Here is a 15,654-nt window from a genome sequence, read left to right on the forward strand (position 1 = left end):
CGCGTGATACGAAATTTAAGAGGCTTGGATTTAATTGATGGAGCGTATAAAAATGTTGTAATAAGTAGAATGTAGAGCAAACAGTTTCTTCAGTTTGCATTTATATATTTTGATGTTTCGATAACGAAAACGACGGTTCGTCGGAACGTGCATCGACTGTTCCACAGTTCGAAGGATTACACGTAGGATTTTTGTTGTTCGCGTTTTTCGAATAGAATCCTTGCTTCGTCGCTTCGTAGGAAGCGATCGACGTGGCCCGAAGAACGGGAAGGGGAACAAGGCAGGGCATTTCATATTCGATCGAATCGGCAAACTACATAGTAGCCAAGGAAAGAAATTTCGGGTTACGTAACGTTTGTTAATGGCCTGTTTGCGAAACACGGAATTCATGCTGCCATCTGTCGACGTTGTCGATTCCGATGGTGTGCGAAAGTCTGTCTCTTGCTTACGTGACGTCCGCGAGTCCGCCTTGCATACGTCTATTTACTCGATACTTACTCATCTCGCTCGTTCTCTCTCTTCTTTCAGGCCGTCTCCTTCCCTCTCTGCCTCTTGTCGTTCGTTTCGGTAGCCAACGATCCGCGTTGGCAATTTACTTTCGGCCGCGTACGCGGCGCCTCCCAAGGCCAAACGAAAGTTCGTTCTGAACCAAATCCGATGGAATTTTTTATCTGTAGTATGTACTTATCGGGGACGCCCAGGTCTAGCTGCTTGTTTTCGCCTTGTGCTATTATCGATGATGAACTTGAGGTGACCTCGAAAACTGCGCAACAGTGAGCGCGGGTGTGACGAAGACGAGTGTACGACAGAGAACGAGAGAGTATGGGATGACAGGGGGGCTAGGAACGGGCCAGACAGGGGAAGGAGAGCCAGAAAGAGAGACAGAGAGAAAGAAAGAGAGAGGGAGAGAGGGGGCGTTTACACTTTCGCTCTATATCATTTGCTGTCATGGTTCGGATCTCTTTTTTTTTTTTTTTTCTGCAACACTTTCCAAAACGATAAGCTTCTTCCGACAAATTTCTCCGTCTGTCGACTGATCGTCGGATCGAACTCATCGCATCTGTCGGATGCATCTCTGACCTTTCCCTCGATAAATTCGACATTGACTTTTTGCAAATTCGCGCGAGTTACGTAAGAGGGGAGAGGAAGGCGAAGAACCGGTTACACGGTCGACGACAGACTCGCAGGACGAATTTTCATCCGAGTATTTGTTCGCGGGGGGAATTGAAAATTCGGCGAAACTCGTTTACGTATCGTGACGACTCTCGCGATCTGTGGCAGAGGCGTAACACCACGGTTCGAAGACAAGGTGAAGGTCTACTTGGTCGCGGTGCTTAATTCATTGAGACACTTTAGTTTCGTGCCTCGCCGCTAGTGCCCAGCAGCGTGCGAGAACGTATCTCGCGAAGAAATTGGCTTGGTGCGTTCGTGCCGTCTCCTCTCTACCGCTCTCCTCTTATCGGTACCGAGTTCGATTAACGTTCCGTGCAATTCGTCGCGTTGTAGAAAGACGCGACAGCGCTCTCTCTATATAGAAACTAGACCGCGACGTAAAGGAATATCTCTTCTGTCTGTTCGATGAATTTCCTAAATTCTTCGGAGACGTGAAATTTTCCGACAACGTCCCATTAACTGGCGCGAGATGGTGCGTTTCTTCGTCCTTTTCGTTCACGTAGAAGAGGTTCCCCGTCTCCGTGACTAAATAGGATCCGATATCCGAAAAGACTTATCGTTTGATCGCAGTGATTTCGTGAAACGCGCAACCGCATCGGATGAAAAAAGGGCCGCGGTCGAGGAGAGGGTAGTTCTTCCTGGCGGCCTCCTCGCTTCGCAGCCCCCCGTCTTCGTCCCCACCACTGTCCACGTAACTCTTTCAAAAGTTCGTAAGACTCGCGTAACCAATCCGGAAGCTACTTAGATTTTTCTCTCCCCGCCGATCCCTCGGCCCTATCCTCCTTCACCTTTCTCTCTCTCCTCTTTACAACCCCTTGGCCCTCCCTTAGTCGTAGTATATTCTCTCTTTCTCCTTCTCTCTCGCTCTCTTTCTCCCTGTTTCTCATAGTCGCGGTGGTAGCGAGCTATCGATCGCCGTGGCTCTCCGCGCTTAGAGTCAACATCAGTCATAATACAGCGCAACGGCATACGGGGGTTATTAAGAATAATACGCATCCTAGGTATATATCCCCTTCCCGGCACCACGGAAAAACGGGGGAAGGAGCGTCGTACGTGGGGGGTTCCGTTGCTAGGGTAACCGGCTGGGTAAAATCCCGCAAAGAAGAAGCATCGCCGTTATGTTCCTGCTCCTGCTCTTACTCTTACTCTTACTCCTATTACTACTGCTGCTCTCTCGTTGTATCGACATCTCATCCTCGCGGACGTTATACTGGCTTTTATGAGACGATGAATGTACACTCGCCCTACCTTCCTCGGCTCCGTTAGTCCACCTTTCAACCCTCTTTTCTCCCTTCCTCCCCGATCGCTCTTTCTCGCTCTCTTTACACAGTTCTTCGTCTTCGTCGTGTTGCTCGCGATACTCCGCTACGATTCTTGCCTCCTTTTAACCGGCGAACGATTAACAGCGTCCGCATCCGTTTAGTCGGGAAACGAGCCGCGTTTCTCTTGATTTCTTCTTTTCTTTGGCCTGTCGCGCGCGCGTCATCCCTCTCTTACCATCCGCTTTGTGATCTCTCGGTCGCGGTTTTCTTGCCATGCAAACCGACGACGATCGTCGCGCTCGTGAATCCGCTGGTAATCGATCGGCGTGAACATCTCGCTTGACATCTCGATGGACTCAGCCCCCTCCTCTTTGGTTGCAGACCGGGAGGTCGCCGAGGAGGACGGGGGTTGGCAGTCCGCTACCAACGGAGACGGTCAACGGCTAACCGGCCAATCGAGCCAAAGTACGGCAACTAGTCAGTGCGAGATGATGCAGGGGCACCAGCAGCACCAGGAGCTGCCCATTATCGATCTCTTAGACGACATTAACGATCACATGCAGATCGTGCTCAAGTCGGAACCTCTGTCGCCGAAGATAGACGAGCTCGAGTCCTGTCTGCTCAACGAGCAGATCGATCTGCAATCGGATCGAAGCTCGGCCAACAATACTAATGGTCAGCAGACGCGTCAGCAGAATGGTAACAATAACAACAACAACAACAACAGGCAACACCAGCAACCAAGGACGACGTTGAACGAAACTGTCCCGTTTGCCGATCTTCGTTGGCTAACGCCGAATGGTAACATGCAACCGGCATCGAAACTTCGCGACGCCTCCAGAACTCAGGTCGAGCAGGAACTTAAATTCTCGAGCCGCTCGATCACCGGCACTTACTGTAGCTTCTGCCAGAAGACTTTCTCTCGTGCGTGGTCTCTTCAGAGGCATTTGGCGGACACGCATTTTTACGTACCGCAGTCGCTCTCCTGCGACCAATGCGGTAGAAGCTACAAGTCGAGGAACAGTCTGGTCAGTCACAAGAGCCAGTACCACGCGAGAAAAGAGCGAAAGGAACACGAGGAACAATGCGAGGTCACGTATTGACCGACATCCATGGTTTAGTGATCGAATTTGCGTCGAGGTTCCGTCTTGCCCCGAGAGATCTACGCACGAAGAAACGCGGAATCAAGAGAAGAGAATACGGGCAGAACCGTACGACCTTCTGGAACGCGATCAATCGTCTTTCCTTGTTGCATGAGAAAGCAAAGAGACGTTCGACCATCGTTTACATAATTTTATAAGTATCACGTTGATTGAGTAGTCGCGTTATTTCGTTTCGTTTCGTTTGAAACGTTTGCGTTACCGAGATAATATAATCCTAGTCTTCTGATCGTAAAACGAGTTACCTCGATGCACGCCAAAGAGAGTCGCGAATCGAAACCTATATGCATACGTGTTACCTCGAAGAATTCACGCGGAACGTCCTGTTCTTCCTTGCCAGTCGATCGTGTCGCGTTACGCGCGCACCCTTCGAATAATAAGTTCCGCCATCTGGACTAGCTTCGTGCCAAGTTCATGGCTCGAGCGAGTGTCTTTCCACGGTAAAATCGATACCACTCTCCTGCGGTACGACTGTGCTCTTCCTCATCTACCCCAGAGATCCAGCCAAAAGGGTAGTTCATCGCCGTGCCGACGATAAAGTCGACCTTGTAGCGTTTTCCCATCGATTAGCTGCTGGTATATTTATCGATGGGCGTATCGCGTGGCTGTGCAATTTCTCTCGATCGAGTCAGAATAGAGTCGCGAACACGTCGTCGGTTCGAATTTTTGCCGGCAGAGTGATTTTTCGCACGAAACGCGAAGCTGGTATCTCGCGAAACGCTCGAACCAAGGACGAATCTATTTATCGGTCGATTGGACTATAACCCATCTATCTACGAGCCTTGAAAAACAATTTTTCGGTACCGATACGGTTGAGAGACTCGTTTTCTCGTATCGTTTCTCGTATCGTTCCGTCCGCCACCCCTCGCCTCGTCTCTGCGCCTTTCTCATGCACGGACTCGTGATCGCGACCGTTCATTTTCTATAGTATGCCTCGCTGACACGATCAACGTCGTCGTCGTCGCTTGCCGCGTTATACAGCGCCAACACGAATCGATCGCTCGCGGAATCATAGTTACGCTAAGGTAAACCGCGCGAAACGTAACTGTCGCCCCATAGTAATAGCGTGAATGTCGTTAGAAATGAATTGAGAAAATAAAGGAGAATTCGATGGAATGAAATATTGTTGTTTCACTGATAATTACCAACCCGTGGCACGTAACGCTCAGTCGTTAAGGAGCTCGACCCCTTTGATAGGACTTCTGCTCGTTCGCGAATCATACGTTAAGCTGAAACAGAGATCAATATTATAATCAAACGTTCGCTTCATCGCATCATTACGTTAGACCAAATATCACACTCTTGTATATATATATCCACACACGTATACCTACAAGATCTACTCTGCTCTGTCTTGCTGTAAATAATACGCATCGACATGGATACATCTCTGGTGCTCTGAAAACACTAACGTCATCGCTCACGATCGTTCACTGGAATCTTGGAATTGCTTGCACTCTACTATCGTAATGCGCTAAAAAAAAAAAAAAAAAAAGTAAGAAAAAAAAAAACAAAATAAAAGAGCACAACGATGAATGATGAAAAAAAGGTACGGCACACGCTGCCTTCCGATCCGGCAAAGAGCCTTCTGCAATCTAGTCGTGGCCATTGTCATCGTGTAACGGACGCGGTTCACAGTTAACACCAAATTTTCAAACGAGCGATCTCGTTCCAATATCTGTTTCCAGTTGCACGTGACGACGTAGTAACCGCATCGGAAAGGATCTTTGAAAACGTTCTTCTAGTTATTTCCTAGAGTTTTTGAAGACGCGACGAAAGCGGCTGCTTCGAGGAATTTGCGCCGGAAGACACGCGTCGTCGAAAAGAACGAATGGACGAAGTAGAAAACGGTGACAATGGTAAGACGACGCGCTAGCAGAAGGTACTTTCTCCGGAAAGCACGCACGCCGTACCACTATGTATGTGTGTAACAAAAGTAAAAAGTCCAATAAAAATGTAATAACGAAAAGATGAAAAGTAGAATGGGCGTACGATGAAGATGCTGGGTAGCACCTGCAAGCATAATTACGTGGTTCCAAAGTAACGCAAAAATATTGACAAACATAAAAAAAAATAAAAAAAAAAAAGACAGTTTGAGCACGGCTTGGTCGGGTGACGGTGCAATGTGCGCGACTAATCGAGAAGGGCGCACGAATTCTCTCTCTCTCTCTCGGCTCGGAAAAAAAGGTGGTAGATGGTGGTGTAAGAGTGAAAGAGAACAATTGACGAGGATCGCGGGACACGCGATGTGTGTGACTAGAGAGAGGACTCTAGAGCGGAGGGGAACGGGTTTCCTCGTTCCGTGTTAACGTGTCCGACCTACGTCCGACCTGACGTTCGAGCACAAAACCAAAAGTAACCCCTGTGTCTGGTTCTGCCGCCAGGTCAGTTGGCCGGCAGCGGCGCGTCCGATGAGTTTCGATGCGAGCCTTGCAACAAAATCCTGACCTCCCTAACGCGGTTGAGGCGGCACATACAGAACGTGCACACCAGGCCCAGCAAGGAACCGATCTGTAACATCTGCAAGCGGGTTTACTCGAGCCTGAACAGCCTCCGGAACCACAAGAGCATCTATCATCGGCAACACAGCAAGAACGAGCAGCAACGCAAGGAGATGGAACAGATGCGCGAACGGGAGAGAGAGCAGAGAGAACACTCGGACAGAGTTACCTCTCAGCAACAACAACCGCAACAACAGCACCAGGATCAACAGCAACAACAGTCACGATTGGGATAAACGAGAGCCGGAGGTCCATGAAACCTTCGATGGATTTCTTGGTCCTCTGGATCTCTCTGTCTCTCGATATTCGTTCTCCGAGATATCGAGAATTTAGGGATCGAGAACGGTGCCAGTGTTTCACGTGTGCGACGATCATAGTACACCGTCAGAACGAGAGTTTAAAACATTCGTCGGCTAACGTTTAACGTGCACACACGTCGTAAACGAGTCGTTAAAGAATCTCCTCTACACACTGGTCCAATTTGCGTTATCGGTTTCATGGCAATATCGTCGTAGGATTGATAGACGCGTTCCGTTTCTTTCATTACGAGATATGATATTTACTTACGATAGGCTGTCGATTTTTGCATACGTTCTCTAGCGCTACCGTGGATCATTGATCTCGCATTTGTCTTCTCCACGAAGTGGGAGCTGTATGTCGAGGGAAATGTCGTCTTTGAATTCGGGTCGCGGGAAAGATCATGTGATAGTAGGCGATACTGTTATTATTATAGTTTCTCGTATTTTCGTTCGAGCGGACGAATATTTTAAATTAAATAGACTAAAAAGAAAATAAAAAAAAAAAAAAAAAAATGAACAAAAAGCGTAAAAAATACATAAAATGAAGCTAGACCTCGAAGCACTTGAATCGCGCGAGAAGTTTAATTTTTCTACTAAGGTTACAAAGAGATATATATATATATATACATATAAATGTTACGTTGAATGTATATAAGTAGGTAGGTGCTCGGGTCGAGCAAAAACGATTCGGAACGTCAGGATTTCCATATTCGTGAGTGATTTCTCTCGTTGTTTCGATCTTTTTTATTTAACTATTCCGTTTCGTAAGAAGAAGAAGGAAAGATGCAAAGCGTCCCCTTTCAGTCTTTTTTTGTATTACTTAGTTTACGAGGGGTGGTTATCGGGGGTAGTCGCGTGAGTATCGCCTGGCACGATGTTACGAGGAAAGTCGCAGTACAAAAACGTGAAAATATATTATATATAAGTTAATAATATGTAACGTAAGTTAATGATCGTAATGTTCTTCGCTTATCCTACGTATAGAACGTTGACGAGGTATTAGACGCGCGGTCGCCCGTCTCCTTTCATCCTATTTCCGTCTTTCTCACACACACACACAATCTCTCTCTCTCTCTCTCTATCTATCTCTATCTCTCTCTCTTTGTCTCTCATCCCTTTTCCCGCCCAGACTCGTGAACGAGAAGAAGGAACTGGCTGAGAACAGCAACGAACGACCTTGCTCGTTTTGCTCCGCTCGCACGCGATTCTTACCTGTCTTCTTTAACAAGAGAGCGACGAATGTGACGATCGAAATACGCGTAGAGGTACCTTAAGGTGCAGCCAAAGGAAAGTTACTTAATATACCGTTCTTACGGGATGTGGTGCAATGAAAATTACCGAAACGCTTTTTTCGTTCCTTCCCCCCGCCCATGTTGCACACGTGCGCCGAAATTTTTGGCAAATTGTAACGGTACCGGAAACAACAAGAACGATGTGTATCGACATCACGCGCGTTACTCACCACGGAGAACAATTCCGTCGAGACAATCAATGTCGATTGCTAAATTAGCGGTTGCATTTCGCTCGGTCGATTTCGATTGGTTCAACGCAACGGTGGCATCGTTCGCGGTTACAATTTAGTATTAATCTTAATTTATTATACGTTCGAGACGCGTTTCATCGATCGCTCGGATGACTTTCTTTCTTTTCTCGTTTTTCTGTTAGAAAGGTACGCGTTTCTATTTTTAATATACTTCGTTTGTCTTTCTTTTTTTTTTTTTCTTTTTTTTGGGAGGGCGGGGATTTTTCGACGATTATTGTTATCGCGAGAACTCTATCTAATGGTTACCTTTTTGTTATTTTGCGACTGCGATATCGAGATGAAAATTGTGATAGCTCTCGCGTTTTTTATTCACCCTTCGAAAGGAATCGAAGCTGGCGCAAAAAAACATCGACTTCGATCGTAGAATATTCTTGACGAAGACTGCGTCGCCTATTACGTAGAATGTACATATAAATTCTGTTCAAACGAAAATAGACGCCGTAGAGGGCGCGTGCGTACGTATTCATGTAAATAAGAAAGTCTTTTATATCTGAATTTATCGATACGAACGTAATTACACGAATATATAGAAGTTTATAAATACGTACACACACGCACATATACGATACATACTCTGTTCTCTTCTCTTTTTAGTCTCTAATATTGTTACTTCTCCTTGTTTCTTCTTCTTTTTTTTTTTTTTTAATTATTATTGTTCTCTTATCGGGTTTTCGGGGATAGCGTACGTCCAATAGTACTCACACACGTATACGCTTATCGTATCCTTGTTTTCTCGTTTCGTAACTATGATTAATCAGATTTTCGAATGAACTTATCGTCGACGATCTGTTATCTTTATTACTATTGCATTACGATAATGAATGATAATTATTATTATATTGATATTATTCTTCGAATTTATCCATGATTATTTATATGAATAAAATGTTTCTTTTTTGTACGCTGAGAGAGAGCGGCCCCATGTTATTTTTCACGTATCGGAGAAAGGTGCACGCGGGTAACGTCGTGCGTCTCGTTAACCTTCGCGGCTTTATTATGCAACCTCGGCTGCGTTTTATATTTTCTTTTCTGTGTTTTGTTTGGCCGCGTTACACCTCGTTGCCCTGCGTGCGCTTCCGGCCGACCCATATACACGCATACCCCACCGTACTACGTAAGCCCCAGACCCCGTGACACGTATATTCGCCGCCCGAGGTGCCTCGTGGCCGTCCCCGAGTCAATGGGTACGCGTTCACGCTCCACAGCACCGAGGGTCAGACCGTCGTGAATACGCCGTTATGTGCCAGTCCCGAGGACGCGCGCCAGCTCTGCACCGCCTGTATTCGCCGTTACTTCCATCTTTCTTTGCCCTAGAACGAACACGAGAAGCTTTTTCTCGTGTCCTTCGACTTGTTGACAACAAATCGCCGTCGTGTTTCTTCCTTTCGCTTTCTCCACCTAGAAAGATGCGAGATGCCTCTCCGTTGCATTCCACGACGCGGTACGACGGGACGCGACACGATACGACACGACAAAAGAGTATAGAGCTGACAATGAGTATCGTCGTCGCGTCGTCGCGTCGTCGCAAACATTGTCGAGGTTTTCACCTTCGATTGTTTCGCGTATATGGCCATTGAACGTACAGGAAAGGAATGTTATGAGCGAGAAAGAAAACGCTTCGGAGAATGCAGCGGAGACCTCGACTCAGTCACGGCTCAGGGCCGCGCAGGAACGTGCACGCGCATCGATAACCGTGCCTCGAGATTCGTAGAGAATCCCGACTTCCGGTGGCGACGATCCTTCGATCGTCGCGTTACCTATGGTCAATGACAAACCAGAGCCACGAGCTACCTTTCTCTCTACGATCGGTACGATCATACGGAAAAGGAGAAAAAGAATTTCGAGCGGCCGCAATTAAATTAAATGTTCTCGTGGCCGGAGGTTGAACAACCCTCGAAATAGCTGCCACCACGTGCAAATCGGCGGCCCCTCGATGCATTTGTATTTCCTTATCGTGTATCCTCCAATCTGTCACCTTCTTACCATCAAATCTTGCATTTACCATCCTACGCAAATACCATCCAAATAGCCTGAATATACATTTGATCTTCAATCTTTTCACTTCCCTACTCGTTTTCCTCCGATGCTACCCCTAATTTTCAACCTTACATACCTCGTACGAACGCCAACGAATTCCGCATTTAGCCTTACCGATCACACATTACCACCCTCATCAACCCCCGGCCCTGCGCATTAAAGAATACCATCAGCGTACACTAATCTTGTCCAGTGATATTAATGGCAGTCGTATCTTTGTTCTTGTTTGTTCCCGGTCCCGCTCGCTCGGCTATACGTTCGGCTCTGGTTCGTCATTGTTCTGTGTGTACCTACCCGCTACCTTCACGAACACGGATTTGCGCTGGGGGTCCATCCACACACGTGGCTCTCCGTGTGCCTCCTCCTACGCCACAAATATTGGTTCGTAACGGAAAATATCTTTTCTTTTTAATTGGGTGTCGATATTTATAACGGACAATGGTGCTTGGTCTCTCTCTCTCTCTCACTCTATACATATATATATATATATATATTTCTCTGTTTCTCTCTTAATTCTTCCGTAACTCTACGTTATTACTTATTACTTTATTCGCTCTTTCACTGTTTCTTTGCCATTTCTCTCACTCTTTGCTTAAAAAAAAAAAAAAAACAAAAACAATATTCTATTTAACTCTTTCTCGTATTACGCTGCTTTTTTTTAATTTTTTTCATTTCCATCTCTGTCTAACCTTCGATCGCCTATTCACTTGAATGCTAATTCTCTATATAACTATAACGATTAACAACAACAACAAAAAAAAATCGGCATTTCCCTTTCGTTCGTTTGCGAAAAATGAAAAAAAAAAAAAAAAAATAATAAATCGGTCGGTGACGGTCCAGCAGGCCCACCGTCAGCGATTCTCGCGATGAGATTATCGCATCCGTTACACGGCAACCCACTGTTACCACCGGGTGTATGCTATACCTGCGACGTTTGCGGTAAAACCCTTTCCACGAAGCTCACCCTCAAACGGCACAAAGAGCAGCAACACTTTCAGCCCCTGAATAGCGCGGTCTGCGCTCTCTGCCACAAGGTGTTCAGGACGCTCAACAGTCTGAACAATCACAAGAGCATCTACCATCGTAGGCAGAAATAGAGCCGGTTATCGTCGCGTTATGCTCGCATCGTGCCGAGGAACACTGTAAAACGAGCTTAGTAGAAAGACAGAAAAAGCACGAGGGAAGGAAAAAAAACGGTGCCAATGGACGACGTTGTGGAGGCTCCAAGGAATGAGAACGATCAACTTGTCGACAGCATGGCCGCTCGAAGGATCGCGATTGTTCTTCTCATTTTTCTTTCCTTTCCGCGTCTCTTCGATAATACGCGTTACCGTTGCCTTTGTTATTGTCCCTTTTTTCGTCGTTCACGGCGGCAAGCCGCGCGAGTAAATGGAATTGTTGTTAGTTGTTAATTATTATCGATTGGTTAGTCGTCACGACGACGTGTTCGTTAGTTCGGCGATTTGTCTGTTAACGTTTGCGATACATGGGACCAGTAACGTGATCTCGCGTCGATAGTTTTTAATCGGTCGAGAAAATGGCGATACGTCGGTGGAGACGAAAGTGTAACGTAGTAGAGTTTTAACTTCGTGCGTGCATGCTGTTCGCGACGAGCGCACGCTGCTTCTTCGTCGATGGAGCGAGACCGAGAGACGTCCGTATTGCGAAGAGAGAGATATATCATGGAAATCGAAAGAGACTGACTTCGTAGAAACAGAAAATCAGTGCTTCCAGACGAACATGATGAACGTGGCGATTGTTATTCCAACATGGCAGTCGAGTGCACACCTTACGGGACGACACGTGTCGATATATTTTCACCGAGTTCCAATGTTGAACTTCTCCGAGCGAGATTTTGTACGGCCGAACGATGAAACGTACAAAATCTGAAAAATTTTGGCCTCCATCTTTGGCCGGACTAACGTGTTATCAATTTGTTAGGGCTAAGCGTTTTACGAAGTGAGATTATCGCGCATCGTCGCGATTCTCATTATACGAAAAGATTCCTCGGTTTCTCGATGAAGAATCGAAACGAATCTTTTTCATAAACATAGTCGCGGAAGCTTGTGAGAGAATCAACCTTCCGGACGCGTCCCGTCCGCAGTCGAGGCTTTGCTCGTTGTTTCAGCGTTGCGAATGCCCGTTTTCATCGATTCGAGTCATCTTCAACGCACGTTCGACGAATCTAAAACGATTGCCACGACGACACTTCGGGTTTGCCGTTTTCCCTGATCAGTTTTACAATTTCTATATCGCGAAGTTTTGGAAGGAAATTGGGGGACGACGGTGATCGTGTATGTTCTACAGCGCGTAGTGGTGCAGAAAAATTAGTATAAATCGCATAGTTATTTTCGTCTACTTTTATACCGCGTAACTCTCCGGATCTTTCTACGATACTTGTGTGAAACTTTCGAATCGTCCGAGAGCCTAACGAAAGCGAGTTGGTCAGCCGACTGACCGAGGGTTTCGCGATGAAAAACGAAGTCTGGGCGTACGTTGGCGATGATTCGAATGATATCGGCGGCTTCGCAGAATCGTCGGCTCGTCGAATCAAACGCGAATCGTTTTGATTCCCGTGAACGGGCCGATCACACGGCAAATGTTCAGTGCAACGTCCTTCCGCGCGACTCGCCTTCGAGACGCGCTTAAACGACATTCTGTACCGATACACGGCTTAATCGCAGGCTATACAGTAGTTAGATTTATGTAATGCAACAAAGGAATGGGAGAGAAATGAAACAAAAAAAAAAAAGCAAAAAAAAAAAAAAGAAAAGAAAAGATACTTCCAGGTGTCGGAGACACCATCGTCCAACTAACTTTTAGGCGGAAACGTCCGAAACGTTTCGACAAGACTGTAAACGAAATATTGATTAATCAGAAGACTCGAGAATTTTTAATTGTTTAGTTGTTGAGGGAGGGCTACAGAGGGGAGGAATAATTAGTTTTGGGGGGGGGACATACGCGCGGATGAAGCACAAGTGGGGAACCTCCGTCGCGGATCGATAACGATCGCATGGTAACACGGTTGTAAAAAGTAAACAAAAATGACAAAAAAGTTACGCAGTGGCAGGGTACCCGTGGTGGAGGGGACCGTGTACGTACGTTCTCCTCTGCGACGAATTTCGTCCTCGTTCCGCGACGGACACCGAGAGACAGGAGATATATTGATATAATATAATATAATATATATATATTTTATCTTAATATATTCATTCCATATTAAAATGCTTTAGAGGGGTACCTTGCACACAGACACATATTCATTTAAATACTATATACCGGGCTTTACGTAAAGTACCTTATCTTATTAAATATTATTATTTTTTATGACTATTATATACGGACGATTATAGTTGCATTTTTATTACTATTATTCATCGTTGTCGTGGTCGTTAGCATCGAACGTTAATTTCACTTTCCTTTTTCGCTGTTATTAAATCTTTCATCACCGCAACACACACCACTCGTTTCTTCTTCTTAATTCTTCTATGTTTTCGTTTTCATCGTACGTTCCGTAAAGTCGCGCGTCATCTCGACACACAATTCGCTGATATCGGATATCATCGTGTTTTCGAGTCATTCTCGAGAGTTTTTTCTATACTCGCAATACTCAAAAGAAGAAGAGGGACGAGGAAAGCAGGAAAGGAAGGCGTGTTTCACCCTCGCGGCCTTGGCACGTTCATTTGCATACACTTGATTCTTTGCCACTTCTCCGCTCCGTGCCTACGTCGTCTACTTTCTTACTCGCACCTTTCGAATTTTCTTCTTCTTTTTTTCTTTTTCTTGCGTTATCGCGGCAAGACGCGCGTCAACGGAGGAAAGACGAGGGGGGATGACAGGGTTGGAGGAGAAGGGGCGCCGCGATGACGACACCGTTTCATGGGAAACGTTTCCAGGCGGCAGAAACCGTGTCGCGAATTTAAACACCTCTTCGGTTTTCAGATAGGGGAAGGGATGAGAAATGAGGAAACACGGTCCACTAACACTGACAGGTTACTTATATACTAAACGATAATAGCCATATATACATATAACCGACTACATAGCATATACCTATATTTTAGTAGAACTTTGATAAGCCATCTCGCGAGGACTTCCTGATGATCACGAGATCGTTCAGATACATACTTTGTCGATCATTCGGTAACGTTCGATGCTTCTTTACGTCGTTTCCTTTCACCTTTCTTATTTCCATTTCGTTACGATCTCATAAATAGAGTCTCGGCGACATCATGGAAAATAAAACGCCCGATCAGGAAAAGCTGAGAGTTTCTTGGAAAAAAAGTGAAACCCGTGTACCTAACGAGTACATCGTCTGAAACGATAATTCGCGCGTCAGGAAGGATTCGAGGGGTCCTGAACGATAAACATATAGACAGACTAGATCCCGTCGTGCGTCGACGTTTGTAGAGGATCGATCGCAAAATAATTCGCAGAGCACACATAGACACATACGATATATTTTACAACTTACCACTGTGCATCATTGTACAAACGGCGTGAGACATAGCCAGACATACACAGAGACACACACACGTACGAGCAAACACTCGAGACATATACAGACTGACATAGACAGCTGGATATACATATACATATACTTATCGATGAACATGGAATACACGTTAAACACGAAGACAACACTTGTACATCGTTAGATAGGCTATGATAATTTAAATTAGGTTATATTCTGTTAAGTGGTCCGCGTCGTTCGTATTTTCGGCGTGGTATACACTCGTGATTTCCGTTTCTATGACCGATGACGAGGTTCAACGACGAATGAAATGGACGCGAGAGGGAAAATGGGAGAATAAAAAAGAAAGAAAGAAAAAAATGGGAAATCGCGTTAGCAAATTTTCTTTAAGAGTTCCGAAAGTACGTTCGACGCCGAGCATTTTCTTATGCAAACAAATGAGTGGGGGAATAAGGAACGATGTCGGGAAAGAGTGTGGTGTTTCTTTGTTTGGTTGGAAAGAGGAAATGAGGAAGAACGAAGCTTTAAATTACGAGAGTAACGAACACAATTTTATAGTAGTCAGTACTGGGGAAAGAACTGATATTGATAATATTTAAACTAGTAGATTTATTCAAAGAAATTGATTTGTGACTACTGTAAAAATGGCCAAATATAATTGCGGAATATATATTTCGCCCTCCGATCCGCGGTCGGCGCTATATTATGAGAATAATAAATTATTAATGAAATTAATATAAATTGAATGAATATTTAACTGCAAATTATATATTAGTAGAAGTTTATTTGAGTATTTTCTTTCTCTTTTTTTTTCTTTTTTTTTTTTTTTTTTTGTTTATCATTCGTTTAATTTCGCTCTACGTTAACGCGTTATGAAGAGACCGTGCTACTGTGGTTTTAAATAATTTATGATTATATACCGACGGCTCGCGAAGTCACCCGTTGGGAATAATACACGCCGTTCTCGGAATTCGCGCTCTGTAGTTGGCCTTGCGAAACCCGCGCAAAGACAAGGAGCGAAGGTGCTTCCTTACTAATTTTAACGATTGGCCAGTGCAAAATGAATCGTTCGAAACCGATTTCGAACCTCGAAAGACTGAATTGTTGAATTGAACGTGTCGCGTTTGGCAACGTCTGCTGTTTCAGCCCCTTCTTTCATCGAAGGGGCGTAGACGAGGGATGGAGTTTCACGAAAACGTAGTAGA

General features: G+C 45.4%; 2 protein-coding genes across 18 annotated transcripts in view; one reads left to right on the plus strand and one right to left on the minus strand.

Annotated features, from left to right (window-relative positions):
• Window positions 1-15,654, minus strand: part of LOC139991550 (uncharacterized) — a 289,560-nt gene that overhangs the window by 117,789 nt on the left and 156,117 nt on the right. The window lies entirely within an intron of this gene.
• Window positions 1-15,654, plus strand: part of Br (broad-complex core protein) — a 58,468-nt gene that overhangs the window by 25,588 nt on the left and 17,226 nt on the right. For 11 of the 17 annotated variants that reach the window (XM_072011902.1, XM_072011904.1, XM_072011903.1 and 8 more), the window contains one exon: window positions 2,817-5,116. The exons of 4 other annotated variants lie outside the window; for them this stretch is intronic. In XM_072011902.1, coding sequence (XP_071868003.1) covers window positions 2,817-3,538 — 722 coding nt within the window. In that variant the 3' untranslated portion in view covers window positions 3,539-5,116. Of the gene's footprint in view, window positions 1-2,816; window positions 5,117-5,979; window positions 8,846-15,654 lie in introns of those variants that run through there. 2 more of the 17 variants (XM_072011912.1, XM_072011910.1) reach the window with 1 other exon arrangement.

This window comes from Bombus fervidus, chromosome 10 (genome assembly GCF_041682495.2).
Source record: "Bombus fervidus isolate BK054 chromosome 10, iyBomFerv1, whole genome shotgun sequence".
NCBI lineage: Eukaryota > Metazoa > Arthropoda > Insecta > Hymenoptera > Apidae > Bombus > Bombus fervidus.